At 40.4% G+C, this 24,378-nt stretch overlaps 2 protein-coding genes across 12 annotated transcripts in view; one reads left to right on the top strand and one right to left on the bottom strand.

The window, feature by feature from the left end:
- CEP57L1 (centrosomal protein 57 like 1) lies at positions 1 to 22,160 on the bottom strand. 9 transcript variants are annotated; one of them, XM_048937641.1, is made up of 14 exons: positions 21,997 to 22,057; positions 17,206 to 17,251; positions 16,986 to 17,102; positions 16,589 to 16,673; positions 10,338 to 10,482; positions 8,450 to 8,629; positions 7,743 to 7,864; positions 7,184 to 7,288; positions 6,787 to 6,864; positions 4,978 to 5,076; positions 4,181 to 4,258; positions 3,856 to 4,076; positions 2,378 to 2,522; positions 1 to 278 (listed from the first exon to the last, which is right to left on the bottom strand). In XM_048937641.1, the coding sequence occupies exons 5-14, from the start codon at positions 10,477 to 10,479 to the stop codon at positions 54 to 56; spliced, it is 1,395 nt and encodes a 464-aa protein (XP_048793598.1). In that variant the 5' UTR covers positions 10,480 to 10,482; positions 16,589 to 16,673; positions 16,986 to 17,102; positions 17,206 to 17,251; positions 21,997 to 22,057; the 3' UTR covers positions 1 to 53. The 9 variants fall into 9 exon arrangements, with proteins under 9 accessions (XP_048793598.1, XP_048793595.1, XP_048793597.1 ...); XM_048937638.1 differs by having other exon boundaries at positions 16,997 to 17,102; XM_048937640.1 differs by lacking the exon at positions 16,589 to 16,673 and having other exon boundaries at positions 16,997 to 17,102.
- A 475-nt stretch (positions 22,161 to 22,635) lies between these two features.
- SESN1 (sestrin 1) overlaps positions 22,636 to 24,378 on the top strand; it is a 74,321-nt gene continuing 72,578 nt past the window's right edge. The window contains exon 1 of one of the 3 annotated variants that reach the window (XM_048937630.1): positions 22,636 to 22,938. In XM_048937630.1, coding sequence (XP_048793587.1) covers positions 22,675 to 22,938 — 264 coding nt within the window. In that variant the 5' untranslated portion in view covers positions 22,636 to 22,674. The other 2 variants (XM_048937631.1, XM_048937633.1) reach the window with 2 other exon arrangements.

Here is a 24,378-nt window from a genome sequence, read left to right as displayed (position 1 = left end):
GAAATTCAATATTTACTAGCTGTCAGACAACTTCAAAAACTTTATTTTTAGAATTATTGTTCCCACACAATGTCGTCTTTTTTCAGTGTTGACTGAAGCTTCTGTACATTTTTTAGCAGCTGAAGGGAGCTTCTGCTTTTCTGCCCAGCATGAGATTTGGACATACTTTCCCTTACAGTGCCTGCAATCTCCTTTGCCTCCTTTTGGTTATCATATTTTGGTTTAACATGAGCTGCCTCTTTCTTCAATTTCTGAGTCTTTTGCTTTAATTTCTGCACCTACAAAGAAAGATTACTAATTAGAACATTACTCACTTTGCTACTGCTTACTGCTTACCAAATTTGTACCAAATTCCAAACTGAAGACATCCAAAGGACTTTTAAAAATCATTAAAACCTACTAATCTTGCATATAGTTGTCTTAGTGAAACTAAAAGTACTACAGAAAACATTATAGAAAACTGACCTCATCCACACTCAAAAGACTGCTGAACCCTGTTACTCCGTGAAGTAAAAATGCTTGCTTAAAAGAGCCTGAACACCATCTGTAACCAATTTATATTTACAATGGTCTTCTCCCATTTCAGATTGTACCAATGTAACAACAGCAAAGAAGCTATAAAACCTGTACAGCTTATTATGAATCACCATATCTGACAGCTTACTTTGAAGCCTCACAACAAAGTCAAGAAACTAAATAAGTATGGTTGATTGCTATAGAATATTTTTTTAGATGTCAAATATAAAGCCTTGACTTGCATTTGGCATGAAAATATCTCTCCTTAAGATAAAGTTAAGCTGGAAACATTCCATACACCAATTTGGGTTATTAATCCATTTCTGAAAAAATTAATTTTAATTGCATTCTAAAGTATATTATTAAGTGGGAAACAGAGAGATGACTACAGTATTTTTAACATGACAGGTTCTAAATGCAGAAATATGCACCAGAAATATTAAGATTGATCTGTGTGAAATTCAAATAAATAGGTCTGTCCATGAAAACAACAACAACAACAACAACAAAAAAAGGCCAAAAAAACAACAGATACCAGATGTTACAGGAGTGGCCTGTATTGATAACCAAGGTATGATGGACGGTAATCAAACAGACAAGCATGAAGAATATGCTATTTACATAGTGACTGTAAGGCATGTACTCTGATAAGGCTGTGCCACAGCACAGACAACTTGCCAGCAAAAGATCTACACTCTCAAACACTCAAGAAGGACAACAGGGTTGCACCACAACAAATGTGCCATTCTTCTTCCCATCATTCCCAAATGAAGGCAGGTTGTAGCCATAAAGATATGCAAAATGAAAAAGTAAAGGTGCTGTTGTCCATTTTCTGAGGATCATGTTACCAAGATTCTAAGGCAAAGAGTAACACCAACTGCTGGCTTCTCAAGAATGTTAGATATTAACCCATACATCAGTAGACATTGCCAAGAGAGTCAGCAATGACTCAGCAGTCCACTTTTCTCAAATGCAACCCCAACGAGACTTTGATGTAAGTGTTTTTTGTAAGTATATGGGATAATTAAAAGTTTAACTGAGTAAAATCTATCAAAGAATGAATATAAATGAAGTTGGTTGCATTTAAATTAAATATCACTTTCCCCTTCCACAAGGTCTCACACTGAGTTCTGTTTTGCTTCCTACATAAGTAAAGCTCTTATGGGAGCCTATTTATCCTACAAAATAAGATGAAAGAACAGAAAAATATCTGACAGAATTATAGGTTGCATTTTTTATTTTGTTCCAAAGCAAATTGCTACAAGCAAGCTGAGCAGCTCATCTACAGAAGTGTGATTTTCTATGGACATGTAGTTGTTTTTTATGCCTACAGAAAATACTGACAGAATGTGTATAGATTAAGGGTTAAAAAAAAAACCTAAAAGGCTTGTCTGGCTATGATTTTTGAGAGAAGTTGCAGCCAGTAAACTATTTGGTTAATAAAAAACTTCAATCTGTCAGTAAAATACAAGACATTCAAGCCTGTCTGTACAGGAAATATAGCTTCTATTTTCTCATTCTCCAGATAGAAAGGGCACAAAGGAATGAAATCTCAACAGCCTATCTTTATACAGGGAGTGAAAGTGACAGACTGAGCAACTCTGCTCTATACTGAAGAACTGCCACAGGACAGGAAGTTTTCTCACTGGTCTACATATCTACCTGCCAATTCTAAGCACCATTTTATGATTTAAAGGAGGAATTGCAGGTACAGGAACACTGAGTTAGCAACCTAATGTTAATCACCCATACTGAAACAACCTAGCTTAAGCATTCCAGTGGCATTCTAGTTACTGACAACAAAAGGTAGAGCCATTTAACAAGAGTGTTGCTAGCTGGACAGTTTACATTTTTTTCTTACGCTTTTCTCATGTTTTTTCAACTTGGATATTTGTTCTCCTTTACTGTTCATTTGTTTTACAAGGGAATTCAGTCTCTGTTCTAGATCTTCACGAATTTTGGAGTCCTGAGTCTCCTGGATCTCCTTCAGAAGTACTTGATGTTCACTGTTAAAAACAAAAATGGCACAGTTAAGTATTCATGATATAGCCTCCAGGATTTCCTCCAATAGTTTCAATGTATTGCAAGAATTGCCAGCTGTTCTGTCTAGAGTACAGCAATTTAGCATTATTTACTCCCTTACACAATACATGTTCATCTGGAATATATTCACTCTAGAAAAGAGGGTGTTCTTTTTTTTTTTTCCCCCCAGGGGCTCTGATTCTCATTTCAGATTTGTAGCTGATGAGAGTTTGGAAAGTAAACAGAGGACAACAGCAGCTATGAAGTTCTTGCCCAACTTAGTGCAGACTTTGAAAGCTTACTGTAATACAGAAAAGTGTTTTTTAAATTAGTAATTCAAGTTAGTTCTCCTTCCAGACTATTCAAATTGAAATATTCTCCTCAAAAAGATCAGCAGCAAATTGTGTTGTTTAATTACATTAATCAGGTTAATTAAAATGAATGCTTTAGACTCGCTTGATACATGGACATTTGAACAAACTGAAAGCATAGGCTCTGTTAGGTAATCTTTTTCCCCAGCTCAAAGCTTTTTTTCTAACTTCTGACTAACTGTTGGTTCTTGACACTTTAACAGGGACAACTGGTTGTTGCTGCAAAGAAAAATATTCCTGTCCTTGAACTGCTATGATTAAACCAACCATTATTTTTTGAAGAAGAGATTGGTTGCCAGTTTAAATGTTGCCACATCAAATGTTTCAAACCAGTGTCAACATCCAAACTGGTTTAATCAACACGTCCTCCCCTGTTCAAACCTCAGCTCATCATGTTGACGTCTATACGACCAGCTGCATAGCTTTAGCTCACAATTCTACAAACTTGTGTTAAAATAAAAATGCCTAAAAACACAACTTTTCTTTCACATTTATTTGTATGGCAAGAAAGATACATACAGTCCCATTTAGAGCATTGGCTTTTCCCACACTCCGCTCATTTTCTGGCAGGAAAGTATGTTTCAACCTTCTTAAAGTACTGTACATGAGAACATTCTTGGTATATTTTATAGATCTCATAGTATATTTCAAATTTCTAAAAATCCCAGGCCTGGAAGATTCTTTTATTTGCTGTGTTTCTTACTTCAGTAGCAGATAAGCGCAGGAAAACAAACTTAACTAAAGAGTATTTCGCTCACTTACAAGATCAGTCAAACATCAGGACAAAAAGAAGTTTTTGAATGAGAAAAATCCTACCAGCTAGGCTTGCTCACGAAATTCTCACATGTAGTCCTACATTTGGTAGGTTTGAGTATAGTACACCCACAGCTTCACGGGGCTATTGCTGAAGTTGTTTTTACTCGTAATACAGAGGATGACTACTCACAAGCTCATTTGGCTCAGCTCATCTTGTATTCCCAACAGAAAGTCAGAAAGTCTTCTGGTGACAGCAGATGATGAGGATACAGATTTTGAAAGAGTCGTTTGTCCTGAAATTCCAGATCTATTTCGGATTTGTCTTTGTGATGAGATACGTGGATTGCGATGCTTCATAATATGCAACACACTTTGCACATTTGCACTAAGAGAATGGCTGGAGCTGACAGACTTAAAGAAGAACAAGTAAGTTGTCTACAAACATGACTAACAATTACAGCAAAGAAACTGAAATGGTACATGCCAATTTAGCGAGAATTTTTGGTTTCACTCACCTTCCCAACCACAAAAGGTAACACACCTGCCTGTACATGAAATTGTGGGAGATGAATTTCCTTCATCATAGGATTTTTCTGCCATAAAACAGAAAAAGAAAGAAGAAATTTCAGTGTGCTGAACCAACAGTGCGATCTTTTTTTGTTCTGTAGAATAACAAAAATTCAAATAAAGAAGCTGTGAAACGCATCAGCTCAGCTTCCCTCATGTTTTTTTAAAAAACATTTCCCTACTGTACATAGAAGGAATAGGATTTTCAAACAATAACAGCTGAGATAAATTATCTTCCAGATTCACTTAGTAGATACGTTGGCAATTAGACAGACATTTTAAAAAATTGAGCTTTGCTTACTTAAGCAAAACTAGAGTTGCAAAATTTTGGCTGACCTGTAACATTTGTTGCAAAATTCTCTTGATTTCAACAATCCCTCTAAAACGTGCCATCTTAGGATGGTCTACTTTAAAATTACTTTGGAAGCTAATTTCGCCAGATAAACTGAAAAGCAGATAAGGCAGGACATAGGGGAGGAAAACTGTAACAAAGGTTGTTGTCATGGTAGTACAGGAACATTTTCCAATGAGGTGCTGCCAGCTCTGTCCCAGTTTTAGTTACCAAAAGCAAAAAAAATTAAAAAGAAAAAATGGAGGTATTGGGCACTGTTATTCACTTTGGAAACTGAACAAAGTGCAGCAGACAAATCAAGTGGCTCTTACATTACCATTCTTCACAAATTCCAATCTCTGTGTGAGTCAGATGCTATCAGCGAAACTGTGATAATGAAAAACTTCATGTTACCTTCTTAGGGCTTTTTTTTTTCTTGCTTCTCTTTTTAAGTTCACTTTCAGATGAATCCAAAGGCATCAAAATTCGGCTTATCTCAAATTCTGTCTGAAGCTGTGTGCATAAACAAAAAGAAAGCAATTTTTTAATACAACATTAGAAGTCTGAAATCACACAGTCTAATTAATTCTTTCACACATGAATGAGAGCCATTTAAGGGCACTATTAACTATTCTGCTTGGAAAGCATAACCTATGCTTAAAAACTGAACAGGTTACTGGGATGGTATGGCATCAGACATAACTGTCTAACAAGTTTCCATTTTCACATCCAGCTGCAGTAGGTGTGCTTTTCCACTATAACACCCAGTAACTGAAATAAAACAATCCTGCTGCTTGCTAAAGATCTGATCATAAAATCCAAAGAATGTGAACACTGGGATCTTACAGCCTGGAGACAAAAAGAGCTGAATCCATCTGTGTATCATAAACGTCAAGCCTACTGGACAATCCACGCGTTACTCTGAAGTTCAAAGTTGATATAAAGGCCCATGATAAACAGGATAATAGCCATTCCCAAACCAAAAGGACAATAAATTTGTTTTGGCATGCGCAGCACTTCCGGCTAAACAATGCTGGAAGTTCATCACTGCACTGAGATTACTCTAATTTTTCTGTCATCAAAAGGAAGCTGAATCAGCTGTGCCACACCCTGTGTTTCCAAACTCAGATCCAACAGACCTAAACCGATCTACAGTGAATCAAGGTGGGACAAATAGTAAAGACCCAATTCATTGTGCTAACCTCCCTTCTTGAGCAAATGTTTATACTACTGCTAAGGTCAGATTATTTGTTCTGGGAGTTATTCTTAATGTTACTCAGAACATAAAGTCTTCATAGCTGGCTTTCTGCTCTTCAGCAGAAGCAGCAGTTTAAGAAAGAAATCCCCCCAGTATTGCAGGTTTTCAACTGTGCCACTCTGCTGTATTGTGGAGGTAATCAAATATCTGGGCCACCTACTGCAAGGTTCCTGGACTGATGAAAGCAAACTGAACTTAAAAGACATATAAAATTACCTCCAATTATTTATTAATTTAAGCTTTCAGCTTCACTTATGGATGCACTGTTCCAAGATTCTTCATCAGCTCTGCACCCCCCACTCTGGGGAATGTCACCACAAACAACTCTTTCAAAATGGTTGCTACCTCTTGATGAAGGTTCAGAATACTTGAATCTAATTTGCTCCTTTGTTTCTTTGATTTTGCTCACTTTGAGAAATATTCCTCTCTGAAATGGGTGATGGCCCAACAAACTGACTGTGATTTCACAGAACAACTAATTATACAAACTCTCTATTAATAAGCAATGTATCACCATTAAGGAGTCTTCCAACATTACATTCAATACATTAAATTTCAGCAAATCTTAACAAAAAGGAATACAAAGAGAACGACCACCTTACTTGAGGTATGAGGGTACTTACATGACTATTTTTAGTTACCTTAAAATGAGATTATCTGATTCAGTTGCAGTTTCTCTAGAAATTAATACTCTATCTAGATCCCCGATTGCAGCCTTAAGGCTGATGAATTCTCATTAACACAAAACCAAGCAGAATCTTTCCTGATCAAGAAACACAACACATTAAATTTTCCCTCATGTAATTCATGACTAGTCTAGTTAGTACTCCAGGAGTTTTCCAGGAGCCAGTACTCTAGGATTTAAACATATAGAATTTAAATGTTATTAAAAAGGTATCTTGGACAGAGAGAATAGCTTCCTTCAGTAACAAAAAATGAGATCAAACAAAACTGTTTCAGTCTACCTGAGCAGCTTTGTCTTGTATTAGCTTGTACTGACGCTCTTCTTTACAAAGCTTTTCTTCTAAATGTTTGATTTTGTCCTGAATTTGAAAGCAAGAAAGCTTAGTCACACTTCAGTTTGTCACATTGAATTCAGAAACCTATAGTCGTTTGTAATTGTAATCTGGGATAAAATAGGAACTGATGGAATTTTTAAGGCCCAGAATGGAAAAAAAAAAAAACAACAAAAAAAACCCCACAATTTATGTAAAAGAAGCCAAGGAAGCCAAGCATTCACGCAGGTGTATTTGATGATCTCAGCTTTAGCAGAGAAAACTTTTGCAAAAGTTTGCACTAGTAACAGTATACCACATAACTCATCAAATGAATGACTTTCAGACTAATTCCATGTTTACTTACCTCTACAACTCTCTGAGTAGCAGTAAGTTTAAGACACTCTTTTTCTAGCACTTCAAGTTTCTCAAGTTTTGCATGCAGTTCCATCTGGTTCTGATTTTTCTCTTTCTGAGGATGGGTCAGAAAACATAAGCCAGAGTAAAGCTGGCAACTGACTAAAATTATTTCAGACTGAAAAAAAAAACAAAAAAAAAACCCAAACCCCAAAAAAAACAAAACAAAGAAACCCCCATACACTACAGTAAAGTTGTTTAAATAATTTAAATTTTGTATTTTTAAAATTGCAAAGTGATGAAAAATACCAGGAAGACAAAGAAGACTTACATTTCCAGCAGTCTTTTTGTCTATCAAATGTGCAAGTATTAGCATGGTTTTACTCATTTAGAGTGACATCTAGGGAGTCTTTTCTTACAATGCATTGAATGGTTGTCAACAACCAGCCGGACAGAAAATTGCTTCCATTTGCTATCTGTCACACTACACAGAGCTGAGGAAAAATGAGGAATACATTTTTATATTTTTAACTACTTTACTACTTTGTTAGTATGTTAAAGAGCTTCACCTGTTGTTCTAAAATCACTTTATTTTCCAGTACTGCACTCTCAACCATTTTCCTCATGTAATCCAGCTGTTTCTCCAGCAGGGAGCAGCGGGATTGTGCTGCATTTAACTGCACACTTACATCTACAAAGAGAAGCAAAGATGCTCAGTACAGCAATGAGAGTTATATGTTTAACTAGTTTGTCATCTCTCTGAGGAATTCTCTATCTTCAAAAGAGACAAGAATAGTTTTGTTAGTCTGAACAAGTCATGTGGTTAAATGTATATTGTATATGACAAGAGAAGCAAGATGCTTTTCCAGAGACAGACTCTAATATGAATTCCAAAGGTGTGAGCTCTGCTGTTACGTTGATTTATATCAGCAGAATCTAGTTTATTCCCTTCTACTTACTTTTCTCAAGTTAGCAGTGTTATACAAGTAAGCAGATGCTAACTTATTGTAGCAGTTAAACACACCACCTGAAATCTGTTTACCTTTAAAACAGTCTTATGAGTTATACAATATCTGGTTAAGATGTGTAAAAAAAAAAAAAGATCTAAACTTTATCCACAATTATCAGACTTCTGCCTTCCACACTTCTGAAGAAAAAAAAAAAAAAAAAAAAAGGAGGTTGCATTAAATTAATTAGCTGTTTGTCAAAACAAACACTCCCTGGATTATGCAGTCTTTGAGTTGGTGTGGCTACACCTTATCGCTCAGAGAAATACCTTTCCTCTGTTGCATCAGTTTGTGATGTGCTGTGTCATTTTTGAAGGACTCATGGTCTAAAGCCTTCTTATACTGAGCAGCTGCTACAGAAAGGCTGCACAGATTCTCCTCAGCATGTGACCTCTCCAGCTCTAGATAGTGGATCTTTTCTTGTAGAGTTCTCAGGGCTGCCACCACAGCTAGAAAAGAAAGCATCAGTTACACTCAGCTCTTGTAACACAGTTCCTCCTACTATTTTTATAAAATGCTTCAAATGGAAAACTACTACCTAGCTTTTCCTTCTAGGATCAGATCTAAAAGCAGTGACATTCTCCAACCATACAATTACACACTCAGAATGTACGTAGGAGAAAGTAAATGTGTTTACTGCATAGGTGGAGAATAAAGAACAGAATAGCAAAGCTATTAAGCTATTTTCAGTCAAAATGTTGGCAAGCATGAAGAAATCATGCCAAATCAAGTACAGCAAAACCTGGAACTCAGACCTGTTAGTATCTGTCTACAGAGGAGCAGGGAACACAGGTATTTAAGTTAGGTATCCAAGTTTTTGGAGCAATGCAACTGGTGTGGACAGACTAAAAAAAGAAAAAAAAAAAAAGATTCCAGGCAGGGGGGAAAAAATCAGATACAACAGGACATTTTAACAGAAGATGCATTTTAAAAACATTATTGTTTCAAAAGCGAATGATTTGTCTGTCTCATTTCCTGCATTTAACATTAAAAAGAAAATAGTAATAATAATCAGAGATTTTGCTTTTAGCCTTAAATCAATTCCAGAGTTAAAATTCTGAAAATAACTTACAGCTGCTTGCTAGCTCTCCAAGAAGCTATAAGTTAAAGACACATTCCCAAACAAGTTCAGCTTCTTGTTGGACATTTCATAAGCCTTGATATTTTCATTATACCAACTCTCTTGATAGAGGAATACCTAACAAATATTGGATAGCTCCATAAAAATAGCTCCATAAAAACTCCAAGCAGCTTTACTTAGCCTAATTAAGATAAGTAAATAAATAACAGGTCCCAGAGAGCAGAAGGGGCCACTTCTTACATCTTTCTGTTAGGATACCAAACATTTCTTCATTTAAACATTTAGCTGCACAATATTGAGCTGAACGTCTTGATCCAAATAGTCCAAACTCTATATGACGTTATGTAAATTCTGTAATAAACTATTCTTCATATGGAGAAGCCACAAAATAAAGAACAATGATGACATACACACTGATTATGTCTATACAGTATTGCAAAGTTTTATATTAAATAAAATCCAGGTATGGTAAACTTGTGATTTGCTTAGTAATCTGGACAACTTAAACCACCAAGCATTTGTCCCGTGAGCTCCAGAGAGTAATCACTGATTAAGACACAAGATAATCATAGTGGATTCATGTTTCACATAGACAAATATGCTGATAACTTACCTGAGTAAGTTATCTTACTGTTTTATTCGCAAGTTCTCCCAATACATCAGATGACACAAAAAAGCTTAGAAGTGATTTAAAGCTAGAAAGGGTTGAATAGCACAGCACAAAGCCAATTTCAAGTCAGTGTACTGTCATGTCTTTTTTTTTTTTTTTTTTTGCTGGATTTAAAGCATGAACAGCTTCTGTTGAGTTTGAAGTCTTCTCCTTTGCTTTTAGAGGAAGTCTGACGATCTTTAAGTTAAACAATTTTCAAAGCCAAAGTTTATAAGGATGTCAGAAGGCTTGCAGCAGTTTCCATTCCAGATGTACGACTTCAGGGAGACTACTCCCTCTGGACACATATACATCCTGTCTTACTGACTGATAATTGCAGCAAGTCATTGAACTGGGTAAAACAAAATGGAGACTTTGCTCACGAGATTTCACAAGAAACAATTTAAAAGACCACTTTTTGGCTTACCTTGGTTGTAGCAGATAGAAGGCCCACTGTCACCAGCAACTGCCAACTTCTTTGGTTCTCCACAAACAAAGGATGCAGGAATCATTTTAGCTGGAGGCTGAAGAAAGCTTCCTATTAAGCTGTCCTTTGATTCAGAATCCATAGCCTGCAAAAAGAGAGCTTTATAGTGACTTTAGCTTTTTAATGAACTATGTAACAGTTTTCAAGGCACCTCACTGAGCAGTCCCTGGCTGTATTTATATTAAGCCAGATCACTTGCATAAAATAAGAATTTAAAAAGCCACATATACCCAGAGGTATTGTGTATGTTAATGCAATTCCAAAACAATGTCTTCAGTAACACAAAACACAACTATCCTCAAACAGCCAAAATTTTCTAAGATTTTTCCTCTGTGTTTTCTAAACTTAATAGTGACCTTCTAAAAGCCAAAGATTAAAACATTTTTGTAGCATCTATTTTACAGAAGTTAGCATATGCCTCTCAGTGGTCTCTGCAGAGCAAGCATTGCAAGTTTTACAGTCTGTTTGTACAGGCTCCTTATTGTTCCGGTACATTGTAATAGTGTCAGAGTTCGTTGTTTTTGTTTAACATACGGCTTTATTATGTAATAAAGACATGGCTTTTGACATAGTGTTGAAATAACAAAAGGATAGTTAACATGCAACCTTCTCATGATTACTATGAGCATTCTCACCATTATTAAACTTATGTATTAATTCCCTTTCCTCTCTACCCTTTCACATTCTTTGTTTTATCAGAAGCACATTTGAAGCCTCTTCATGCTTAGTCGAACAGTGGCTTTCCTTGATACTCAAGACATGACCAAGGAAACTTGCACAAAGTGCCTTGGTATAGTATAAGTTCTAGGAAAGCAGACCCTTTGAGATCAGTCCATCTATATTCTATGACAAGTCATTCAAGCCTCATTTTGTTGTTTACATTGGGAATGCTATGACAACCAAGCATGGGCTATAGGCCATACAAAGAAAGGCTATAGGTCATCTTAGGAGAAATGGTGGTAAAGAAACTAGTTTTAAAGATATCTTTAATATGTTTGGACTTACTGGTACTTTAAAAATTAGCTTTTCTTTTGTACTCTTTGCTCTTCTACTCATCTACTAATTCTACTTAGGAACAGCAGAGACCAATTCCAATGTTGCACAAATGCTTTCACTGAAGTACAAACTTCATTGCCCTTTATTAAAGGTCCTACCAATTCACACGTTTCAAGTAGAAGGAGTCATTCACTTCTGAAAGCTCTTACCAGGCCTTGCAAGTAGTTGAAAGTGTAAACACAATGCCAAGAGAAGGAAGGTACAGCACCTTTTAAACACATCACGGCTACCTACCAAACTAGGCACCTCATTTGATAAATCTAAAATTTTTAAAAAATAAAGGTTGTGTACAGCTTCAGTTGCTGGAAAAGCAGCTTATGTGAAGGTTCAGTGATACAACTGTGGTGCCGCTCAAGTTTAAAACATAGCAAATTCTTCTGACAGAGCAGCAGTGGTGCTATCAGCCCCCCCAGGACGTGCTTCTTTGTGAGAGCTCCAAAGAGAGAGCTTGCTCCTCGTGCACAGATATTCATAGGTGCTGATTTCCCAAAAGTGACAAAAAGAAGGTATCTAGTAACAGAAGAAATCCTAACAAAAACCATATGACAGATATGACCATAAGATATGACAAAGCACACCCTAGGCAAATTCATTCCTACTGGATAGGGAAGAAAGTTTTCAGTGAAGGAACAGTTTTCCACTAACAGCTCTTTCAGTACTGCTTCAGAATACATAGAAAATGGAAAAAAAAAAAATCACATCCATCCACACCACCTCTTCAAGATGTGCAAGAGGTACATGGAAACACTTTCCTTCTCCCCCAGGCTGTCATCACAGATGCATTAATATCAGCATCTCTTTGCCAGGGCTTGCTTGTCTTCATGCCTCCCAGACTCTGCTTCTTTTGCATGTTAGCACTCCTGAGGCAGATCCTGCATTTCAGGGTGGTCCACCCAGCACCAGCACAGCCCCCCTTATCCACCCTACCAGTGAACCATGTACCAGTGGCCTTTTCCAGAAAGTTCCCTGGGTGGCTCACAACTGTCTTGTGCTGGCTGCCTGCAGCAAGACCATGCAGCCGGCTCTTGGGGCTTGGTGGCTGACTCATGGGGGCACGCTGCCCTCATAGGCAAGAGGTCCCACCTGGTGGCCACAGGTAAAACCGGCTTGGCATGGTGTGGGATACCAGCATGATTTTTCACAAAGTACCTATAATGGCACAGAGTACAAAATAAGCAACACTTACCCTTCCATTGCTTCTCAATTCCTACACATTGGTGATGAAAAAGAGTAACAAAAATGGTCCATAAAAATGTGCATGTACACACACACATCAAACTGCCTGCTGTTGCTGCTAACAGTGGAACGCAATCTGGAAACAGAGCACAAGAAGACCACTTTTGTCTTTACCATCTGACCCTTCAGCAGTCAGCACAACTGAAAGCTTGCTTCTTCATGAGTCGCCATCCTTCCCTGGAAGGAACCATGCTTTCTTGCAAGTCCGCAGCTGCTACAAATCAATTAGTTTCCTTACTGCCTTCCCATAAACAACTTCTGCTGTTTCCAAGGAGATGGGTATGCAGGCGGTTGTAGGAAGGGCAGTGATCCAAAACAAAACAAATAAGAGAAGGAGGGAATAAAGCACCAGAAAATTTGAGAAATTCTATCGAGCCCAGTAACACAAAGGTGGGGGGACCTATTTGGGAAAAAGGGAAGAGAACAATACCTTTTCGTTTGGCAGGTGAAGAAGGAGGAAAGTGAAAGGGACAAGGCCAGCTCAGCAGCCAAGTGATAGCGACCTAGCCAACCCTGTATGGGCTTCAGCATGCACATCCACCATTTCACCAGCACAGCAGACAGTAATGTGCACCTTAGGGCAGCACTGGCTGCGAGAGCTCCCCAGGCCACTTCTATGAGCGGGGACTTGGCAATGGCTGTGAAGGAAGGTAACACTGCACAACTGAGACAGTGATGTTTGCAGAACCCCTGCTGTGGACATAGTTATGGATTACCACAGCTTCTCAGACGCAGAGGATACAATAGTTTGAGGGAATGGTTGCTATAGCATCTGGAGGCTCTGCAACACAACTGCTTCAGAAGAGGTGCTCTAGTGTAGACAAGCCTTTCAGTATCTTAGGAGGTAGATCTAGATTATAATACCCATTCTACTCAGGTGCAATATCTACAATGCTTCAGGCCCCAGATGAGGACATAGATCAAGAAAAGGACCAAGTCATTTACACCAGAGAGACAGCAAACAGAATGAACGTTTTCAGCCCACTAGAACAAGAAGCTTATGAGAAAATAATTAAGTACCCAAAATATGTTTGGATGTCAGCTGTCAGCTTGCAGGCAGCAGTGAGCTTGCATAAAGGTTGCTGGAGGGTGATCATGCCCTTATTCCCTTCAACTTTCATACGCCAGAAGAGGGCAAACAAGTTGGACTTTGTTACAAACAGATGACTATTTTCTCACGGTCATCCAAGCACTAATGTGATTTATCATTACACTATCTATATTTATTTTTGCTGAATATGGCCTGCATTGAATCCCAGAATACTGGATTAGGCTGCTGTATAAATAATTGGAATTTTAGTTACTGCTATCTTGCCCAAGTATGTGAACAGAAGGGATTTACTGAGTAAATCCCAAATGTTACAGAAAGACCCGTTACGATTTCCTTACTCTTATTCTCCCTTCCTCTCCATTCCACCCTTCAACTTTTGGCATTAAATTATTTTCTAAAAAATTTCTACTTTAGTCCAAAAATGTTTTGCCACATATACAATTATGCCACATGCCACAGAGCAGCACATGAAGAAGCATTTTAGGATTGAATTGTAATAACAGGCCCAAAAAATAATGCTGGCCTAACATTTTCCCAAAAGATATACACTGCAGGAATAATGTGACAATGTAGGGGATGCCACTAAGTTCTCCAGCACTTGTTATCTCAGAGAGGTCCTGGGTTATTCAGATTGCCACAAGAGTAATTTTTTAGAACTAAGGAAAAGAGATGCTGTCAGAACAGATTCAAAGATGGCAAAAAAATGGAACAAATGTGGAAAGAAATACAAAGATAACTACGTTTTGACCTGAACTTCTGACGTGCACAATTCATGATGTTTTTTCCTTAAGGGAAAACAAAGGCTTAGATGAACTAAGGAACGATTCTCTGTTTACCTGACACATTCTAAGCGAAATGCTAAAAAACTGCCCTAAAACAGGCTATACCAAGAAAATCCCCAAATGCTGGCTGCTGCCTTGTCTATTTGAGCCAAGTATTGTTGGCAAAAGGTTATGTTAGAGGCCATTGTAATGACACAATTCAAATTAGTGTATTTTTTTTCTCCTTTTGCTTTCCTTCAAGAACCAGGAAAAAAAACTCTATCAGCTGTACTGGCTGTGTCGCAATGCTCTTTCAGCCTCATTCCTGACAGACAAAGAACAGCTTTTCCACTGACCAAAATAAATAAATAAAGTTGCAGGCAAACTGCATTGTTGTTTTGGGAACACCCAGTGTCTAGCATCCTGACACAGCCACTTTAATCAGTTTGAAACACATGACCTTGTTCAGGCCGTATCTAAGGAACTGGTACTCCTGTGCCTGCTTTGATCTAAACAAGCTAGAAACGCTATGGTGACAGCTGCAAAACTAATAGGAAGGGAAAAGCTAACTGAATCGATAAAGCATTTCAACCTGTCTTTAACTTCACTCAAGCCTCACTTAAAATGAGTTCAGAATCAGCAACTAAAATTTGTTAGAAGAGTTAAGAAACGTGTTGGCAACGTGTGATTTTTTTTTAAGAGCTGACTCAGGTAAATCCATGGGAGCTGTTGTATTCCTGTTTGTGAGATAGAAAGGAAAGTCTAAGAACTTGATATATAAAGGCCTAGTGCCTACTTTCTTCTTTGAGACTTCTAGTCTCAACCTATCCATTCCCGAACTTCAAGTCTCGTGTAGAACCTTCATACAGTATCTTTTTTGGGTCTTACAAGAAAAGAAATTACACTGTGTTTTCTCATGACATGTACTGTAAAGTATGGTAAAACCTAGTACTTTAATGAACAAAATTCCATCGGGTCAGTCCTGTAAACATCCATACTGCTATTTCTCTAGTTCTTGTTTGCTCAAGATAAAAGAGAACAAAAAAGAGGAATAAAGAAAATGTACTTTGAGCCAATAAGTAAATAAATAACATGGTGAGGAAAAAAACAGAGCTTTTTTGAAACATTTTCTTTTTTTAAGGCAAAGGTTCTAACCTGAGAGTATGTGAAACAATCGTGTCATAATGTCGTAATGAGCTTTCCTGTTTTCTTCAGTCAGCACAGGAGACCCAAATCCTCATTAAAATGGGCCTTTGGTCATAAGTACATGATGAAATCATACCTTTGTGGGGAAGTTGAGCTAGTGTGAACTGCTTTAATCTGTACGTGCAGATGATAACTGAACTTAACGTTCAGAGGAACAAGACTGCAAGTTCCTATCAAGTAACAGCTGATATGTTAGCATGAAAACATCTGGCCTGGAACAGAGTGTTATCAAAGCAATTACATTTCCATGCCTTTAATCACTCCAAAGTAATTAAATACAATCATTCTGTAGTAAACTTCAAACGCAAAAGTGAATATTATCAATGGTCACTAGTACACTTCCTCAATTCCCTAGTAATTCAGTTTCTCTTATCTTTTCCTTTCATCCACCCCCATGCTACAGTTGCTTTTTCTCCCTCATTGCCCCTCTTTCCTTGTATTTATACCATCTTATACCTTTGTTCCTTGCTATTCTCCCTTTGGACTTCTTATTCTCTCACCCCCTTTTCTAGCCTTAAACTCTGGCTTGTTTTAGAAAGTTAAAAAGACGTTTTCTTCCACATAGGAATAACTGTTTAGTTTCTTCCTTTCATACTTAGGATCCATTTCTAACAGATAGTATTTGCTTTTAGTATACTTGACTGATGAAGAAATTGATGGTGCTCTCCTCAAAAGTGTCCACGACAAATGCAAAAACCTATTTTTTCTATCCACTATTATTTTCTGCTGCTGATGCCACATACTGTTTTCCATATATAGTTTGCTAAGTTTGGTCGCTTCACTTTACCCTGCCAAAATCCACTTTTTTACTCATTAGATTGAAAGCAGCTCTTCAGAGAACAAAAGAAGACAGGAGGAAATTACAGACACTGTGTATTTACCCTTGATTCAAAAGAGGAAGACTTGGCTGCTGTGCAAGAGGAAGGTTTTCAAGGGAAACTGTTTCCAGTATAGAAATCTATGTATCTGTGTAGAGGCAGAATTATTAGAGATTAGAAAGGCAAGTGCAAAAAACAAAACAAAACAAAACAAAACAAAAAAGAGACAGGGTAGGGTGGGGTAAATGTATATGTGGGTGGAAATGACAATTATAATGAAGAAATATAATAAGGCAGAGGATAGCTGCTCTTGATACTGACTCATTCACAGAAAACACCTTTTACTGTGTGATAATTTTCATCTTTTACATCTCAAACATTTGATGGGATCACTGAAAGATGCTTCTGAATGTTGCAACTTGCCCTCTAGGTAGATAAAACAGACTGATTGTGTCCCCACCATTTTTTTACCAATATGTTTTTTTCAGGAAAATATCTTCATCCACCCATCCTTCAGCCTAGTATGGAGAAGAGGTAAGAGGTTGATTTTTGGCCAGAACATCATGGCAGGGATGAGCTGAGAAACACAAAGAGAGTAATTGTTCATAGGATTTGTCTTCTTTTACATACTGCCACCCCTACTTTTTTCATACACTTCTGTGCTGCTGATAGCTGGGTACCTGGCAGGGAACAAGAATTCTATTCTCCATTTGTACAGCAGGCAACCTAAGAATGAAAAGAAAAAAAAAAAAAAAAAAAAAGAAAGATATTAACAAGGAAAGTATGTTTCCTTCCTGGCCAGAAATAATTCTCAAAGTTATCTTTTGTCACCAACAGTTATTTTAAAGATGCAGAAAAACAGCAAGCAAATTTGAGTATAAGAACAACTCCTCAACCTTCTTTCTGAGATCTATTACGCTTAAGATCAATTTCAAATGACATTATCTACTTATATGATTTAGGATATGCATAGAAACTCACACTACACATCCACGTTGCGCACCCTGAGTAGATATAATATCCTAAGTATCAATGTAAAATAGAGTTTGCATATAGAATGGCATAGTAAGTACTCAGAAAAGCAAAAATGGTGTGTAACTACTTCTGTCCTGAGTTGTCTGGGAAAACTTACAACATTCAGAGAAATCCAGCAGGACACTTGTGTCACATAATCCATATTTTTCAATTTCCATCACTTCAGTGATGCAGGAAAAATCTGAGTACGATGCTCCGAAATCCTGCGCAATGTTGCACATATAAACTGACTATAAATTAAGAGAAATTTCCTTTCTTTTCACCTGATGCAATTTCTGGCTGCAACACAACTTAGAACGCAATTGTGGACCTCTATGGACATGATAAATTCCTGGTGTTCTACATGACCTTAGTAAATCACAAAGGGATAGGACTGATATAGGATAGATGTCTCAGCCTTTCAGCCTCAGGGCTGAATCCTGTATTTGGTTATGACTGGCTGACACTCCCTTCATGTAAAGAAGGTGCAGTTTTAAGGCCAAAACAAGCAGTATACTCAGCAGGGGAGCTCATAAGAGCTATTGCAGGGAAATGCTATGAACATGGATGTGTGTGAAGTCACACCCTTGTGCTTGGCACCTTTTTCCTCTTGGGACTCCGAATTTGGAGCCCTCTTCTAGTGGTGAGTGCCAAAATCTGGTCTTTAAAACAATGAATAAAGAGTCCCTGTAGCTTCCCTGTGTCTTCATTTCAAATGGCTGCTAGCCAGAGCATTTTTCTTTGTGTTATTCCTGGAAAATACCAAAGTCTGTGTAACTGCACAGCCCAAAGGTGTTTGAAAGTCCTATTTGGCTGTCAGCAAATAAAAAATTCCCAGTAAGCAGCATTCATTTTCTTTTAAAGCATAGCTGGAGGAAGCAGTGTCCAACTTCTCTATGCTGTCGCCCAGCAGTTAGAGCACTGGCCAGGAAGTGGGAGTTTAATGGCTTTCCTGGGAAGCATTCATATCACATCCCTGACCACCATGGTAGACTAGGAAGAGGAAGAGCAGGAAGGAAGCAGGGAGTCACCACCTTTTCGTTTGAAGTTATGACCCTGTTCAGACAAGCACAGAAGAGTATAGGGCAAGGAGAAGGCAGCTGACGCAAAAGACAAAGTAAAACAAGGATGCATCTCTCCCCTCTACTGGAAGAGAGTCCTGGGTTTATTTTTGCATCCTTATAGTAAACAGTCCCTGGATAAAACAACAGAACTGGCCTGGGAACAACCACCAGGGATCTCCTCTCCTAGGTCAGCACCTATGGCTACAACACCACACTCCCTCCCCTCTACCCCCTTCCTTCTCTTCTACACCAGTGCCACATGTTTGCCATCTTCTCTGACAGGGACACAATTTCAAGTGATGAGGGGATAAACACTTCCCTTCCACTTGCAATCCTTCTGAACACCTAGGACACTCTCCCAGGAGCTACCAGGTGTTGACATAAATCCCCCTGAACTGAAAGCTGCATCTCTCATCACTGTGTTGTCACACTGAAGGTGAGTATTCTGCCAAATGCAAATGGGTACCAAAACTAGCAGTGGCTATTGACAAAAGAACCTGACCTTACTGGAGTGAGTCTGCTGGGCTCAGAGAACTTTGCAGTGGGACCTCGCTCAGAGCTGCTCTACCTACTACCCAGACCACAAGTGGGCACAAAGAGCAGATAGGTATCACGATACACAGCTTGGTGCAAATCTGGACATTTCTATCCAAAAACAGACTAAAGGAGTTAGTTGGAGCAGAATTTCTAGTTCTGAAGTCTAACCCTCAGTCTTTCAGGCTGCATTCATATGGTTACATGGCAAACAGTCAGCAAGTTGACAAAATACAAGATGACTTTGCATGGTCTGCAGTTCTGGTTAATGAGAGCCAAACTCTTAAAGCAAGACAGGCTTCAGCACAGTCTTTCTACCAAGAGGATCTGGACACCTAAGAAGTGATGGCTCACTTCCCCACCCCTGCTGTACTGCTGACCACTGTGCAGGCTGGCAGAGTTTGGTTCCAGCGCAACACACATCGGGCCAGAACACACTGTAGATCTACAAGCACTGCTCAGAAGTAGAATGAGGCCACATTTTCTTCCACATCATACATTGTTTCATCAGTGAGGCCAGCTTGCCAGGAAGTAGCTTGGGCCTCACCTCAGAGATGGTGCCAGAGTACCCCCTGGTCTTGTGGTGCTTCTCTAGTAAACAGGACTTGTAGAACAGAGAGATCCCATACTAAGTATTTACTAGTCAGAGTTAAATAAGCCTCAGTGAACATGGATGTAAAGGAAAGCATTTGAAAGAATCTAATTTAAAAAGCAGTTCTCTCTGAATTGCACAGGTTTTACTGTGTTAATAGTACTATTTCTGCAGTACTTGAATAAACAGACATTGCAGCAAAGTGACATATTTTGTGATTTTTGTGACATGCAGAAACTGGTAAGAAAAAAAGTAAATAAAATAAAATTCAGAACTTTTTCTAATTCTGCAGTTGGATATAATTTGCATATAGCTATAAAAGTCTGTGTAATTAAAATAGAGGGAAGTTGATAAACAATCAAGGAAGGAAATACCAAGATTTAAAACAGCCACAAATTTTACTTCAGCTTATCATTTTAAAAACTCAAATGCTCTAATTCTGGATGAGTTGCCAGATTGTTTCCTTCATAATTCTGCCTTTCTCTTATCCGTTCTTTAGGGATCAAAAACAAGCATATTAACCTCAGCCAGCGAACACACGAATCAAACAAACACATTCCCCTAACTTCAGGCTCTGATTAATTCTGCTTATAGCCTTTGACCTTGATTTCCACAGTGTCTTGCAGTGAATACAGAAGCTTGACCCAGTATCGGAAAACCACAGAGATTTGGTCTGGAAAAAATAAAGCCACCTTCATCTCCATTACCAAAGCGCTACATTAAAGTCTATCAAACAAAGAGCTGAAATTTGAAGTTTAGGCCTTGGAGCCAGTTTCACAATCTGTTTCCTGTAGCCAGAGTTCATTTGCAGTCAGTGGAAAAAACAACTTCTAAAAGATAAAAGGCAGTGCAGTGACTTTCAATCAATCTTAGCACTCAGTGTGGGAATATGAGCTGTACTAACATCTGACAGCAATGCTTCAGCTTTGATTTTATTTTGCCTTATTGATCTCTGATGTATGTAGGCATTGTCTGAGACATCTAGCAAGTACAAGCTTACCATGGGAAAAACGACACATATCCAACCTCTGCAGATCAAGATCTAGATGGAAATAAAGCAAGCATTCGTGACATGCCTGTGCACAGGAAAGCTGGGAGACCATAACGAGTGGCAACAGAACAGGACAGGAAGCTGAAGTGGGAGCTAATTAAAAAAAAAAAAAAGAAGAAGAAGAAAAAAAGAAAACTTAAAAGGCAGTAGCTGTGTTATTTTCATTGAAACCACCAGTTATGATGGGTGGAGGCCCCGAGTGCTCAGAGAAGCAAAGACTGATGTTTATAACAGGTAGCGATGACTTTGGTAGATATTTTGTTCACATAGGTGCCAAAGGCCTAGAGGAAGCAGCTGTGTGGAACAGCCCAGGCCTGCACACACTATGAGCAATGGCAGCAGCCTCACTGCAGAAGGCTTTTGTAGGATGAAAAGGAAAAAAGGAGATTGGTCAACCTTGAGAGCTGCAGGTAGTGACAGAATGATGCTCCTTTTGCAAGCTGTGGAGAAGTTGTGCCAGGGTGAAAGGAATGCCAGCTGAAGAAGTCAGACTGTCAGTGAAGGAGCTGCTGGTGGCTGGTAGCTGTGAGCAGCCCAAGCATGGCTCCTGAAGCCTCTGGATTCCTCAGTCCCTTTGTGGTGTGCAGGTGGCTGATTCTGTGCTCAACTGCAGCTTTGAGTTTGGGATTTGAATTGTGAGAAGTATGAAATAACTGTCTCAGGTCACACAGCTCACATCTTGCTGACTTCGCCTTGCCCTGCACTCTTCCCCCTCTCTGTCAGCCCCAGCACCATGCCGGGGCTGGCTCAGAGCAGGGAGCTGACTTGGCTGAAATGGAACTCGAATCTCCCCCAAAATGCTTGTTTCCTGCAGAAAGGAAGGAAGGAGCCTGCATGCCAGGGATCAGCAGAACTAGCCCACTCGGCACCGGGCCTGGATAACAGCCCTGCAGAGTGGCTGCTCTATGGGAATATCCCAGAGACTGTTTTCATTTTTACGGTCAAGTTTAGAAGGTCACTGTACTTCATTTGCAAGGGCTGTTTTTCCTCCCTTCTGCTGATACACTCACTCAGGCTACACCAAAGGCTCTGCCCGAGGAGCCCATTTGATAAGCGTTTTGCCAATGCACGTTTCTTTAGTAAATCCTACCGCCAGAGCTCTTTTAATTATTTTACTGTTAGCAAGTCTCTTTTTTGAAAAACCTGAGGTGACAGGAAAAATAAACCAAAACAAAGGTAAGAAAAGACCCTTGTTCAGCACTGACTTCTCCCTTACCGGTTCTCACCAACACCCCGCTGCGGGCCGGGCTCCATCCAGCCCCAGCCGCTCCCGCCCCACCGGGCGTCGCGCTACCTCCTGGGACGCGTAGTTCCGCCTCGCTCACCGCCGCGGGGCCGCCCCGCAGCCGGACTACGCATCCCAGCCCTCCCTGGTGGCTCTGCCGCTCCTCGCCTCCATCGGCCCGCTGGCTGGGAGCGCTGGAAGGCGATTGGCTGGTAGGGACGTCCATCACGTCCTCCTCGAATTCGGGGGCGGGGCCGCCCGTGGGCGAGGGGTTCTCCGAAGGGGGGGCTGGCTAGGCGGCCCGGCCCTGCTTGAGCACGGTGGGGCGGGCTGAGGGGGCCGCCCTGCGCTGGGGCCTGGGGGGAAAGGCAGGGCTGGGGCCGTACCCTCCCCTCTTCTCCATGCCCGGGGCGGGGAGGAGGAGCCGCCGGCACCGCGGGGCGGTGGCCGCCCCGCTCCCCGCCGGCTGAGGCGAAGCCCCAGCGACTGGGCTCGCGGTCGGCGGGGCTGAGGGAGCGCCCGCCCTCCCCTCATGCGGCGCGGGCCACCGGCTCTGGGCTCGTTTTCTCGGGGGGGCGGGCCGGCTGTCCGCGGCCGCGCGGCTCCGCCATGGGGCGGCCGCGCCGGGGCTGCTGAGGCGGCGGCGAGGAGGCGCCGCGCCCCGGCCCCATGGAGGAGCGGGAGGGCGAGCTGCGCTGGGACGGTCTCTGCAGCCGCGACGCCGCCACCCGCGCCGCCGCGCTGGACAACGTCGGGCAAGCCGTGCTCCGCCGCAGCCAGAGCGTCGCTCCCGGGCGCGCTGCCGGCGGGCTGCCCGCTGCCGCCGCCCGGGACGGGTTGAGCGAGGCGCTGGTCCGCCTCCTGATGCTGTCCAAGCGCTGTCCCTTCCGCGACGTGAGGGAGAGGAGCGAGGCCATTCTGAGCAGCGTACAGGTGGGCGACGGGGGGGGACGACCTCTGAGCTCTGAGGGGTGAGTGCTGGGCAGGGGCGGCCGGGAGAAGGGCTGAACTGACAGCTTTAGTGCTCTGCTTCGGGTCTGCGTTGCTCGGTAGTGCCGGGTTGTTTCGTGCAAACTCAGGAGGGACTGGGGGATAACCACGAACGTGGTTACCAATTAAAATTGTATATCAATGTGGGAGGTTTCTGAGCTTTTAATAGCTGTGTCGCCTTCAATGCTATTTAAACAGAGCCTGTCAAAACTCTTTCTTTTTTCTTTCTTTTTTTTTTTTTTTTCTTTTTTCATTTCTTTTTTTTTCTCCCTCCATTGGAATCAGTGAGATTCAAACTCCTGTCCAGCTCGGAGATAGTCCAGCCAATGCGAGATTTACCCAGTAACCGCCTGAGCTAACAAATAGAAGTGTTACTTTGTACTCTTCTCCTGTTACAGCTTAATTATAGTTACTGACGCTGCAATTCTCTTGCTCACCTCACCAGGTTTTTTTGCAAAAGTCCTGAAGCTGAGGCTTCCATCAAAGGAGCGCAGCAGTACTGCTAAAAATACTACAGAGTAGGAAGAGGAAATTAAGGTGTTTCTTTTGCTCAGAGTGCATGCATAGAGCCGTGCCTGGAGTTAGCTCCCTGATTCCCACTATTGTGCTTTTTCTCCCTGAACATTAACAGACTAAATATAGGGGAATTTAGGGAAGAGAAATGTTTATTTATTTCTCTTTATTTTTGAATGAACTTGTATGTAGTTCTGTGGTTTGCTCTGTCCTACTTTGAACTGGTTCAAAGCAATTCTGGCTTTGGATTACTCAGGGTGATAGGCTCTGTTTTAAGTTGCAGAGCTCCTCACTAATGTGCAATAAAGGAAACTTGAACTTATGCAGTTTAGGCTGTATGGGGGCATTTTCTCAAGGCAAATTGACCAGTAAGAGCTGCAAATACGTGTGTGTCATATGTATGGGAAAGACTTGGCATTTATAATACTTCTCTTAAAAGCAAACAACAGTAACAGAAACCCATGATAAAACCTTATTTATTAAGTTGGAAGCTCTGTCTGGTGCCTTTTCATCAGTGTCTTCCCTGTTAAAGATTCAGATGGGAAGAATGGTGGCCCGTTCCCAGTGAGGACAGTATGAGACACTGGAACAGACTGCAAAAGGAAGACCTGCTTTTATTAGGCACCATTTATCAGTCTAATCAAAGGCTGAAAACATGACTATCTCTATCCTAAATTTTGGAGGTCAGACTATGTGATTTGATGTCTCTATTTCAGTTGTATCAGTGTCAAGTTCTTGGCATGTTTAACTACAAGTCTTGATTAGAAACTTCTTTCTGGCTTGTTTAGATGGGCCAAACAGTTCCAGTAAACAATCAAGTCCACTGCTTCTCCATACAGCGAGCATAAGTCCAAGTCTTATGGCTGTCAA

This window comes from Lagopus muta, chromosome 2, assembly GCF_023343835.1.
Source record: "Lagopus muta isolate bLagMut1 chromosome 2, bLagMut1 primary, whole genome shotgun sequence".
Classification (NCBI taxonomy): domain Eukaryota; kingdom Metazoa; phylum Chordata; class Aves; order Galliformes; family Phasianidae; genus Lagopus; species Lagopus muta.
This window is presented reverse-complemented; position numbering and strand designations above follow the sequence as displayed.

Bases quoted from the DNA above. Each gene is read 5' to 3' on its own strand.
- CEP57L1 (XM_048937636.1), bottom strand. From the start codon at position 22,034: ATGGAGCCCGGCCCGCAGCGGGGTGTTGGTGAGAACCG. The intron at 7,865-8,449 runs GTATTTCTCTGA...TTCTCTTTGTAG, and splicing joins ACTGATGCAACAGAGGAAAG to ATGTAAGTGTGCAGTTAAAT. The intron at 7,289-7,742 runs GTGAAGCTCTTT...ACCCATCCTCAG, and splicing joins AAGTGATTTTAGAACAACAG to AAAGAGAAAAATCAGAACCA.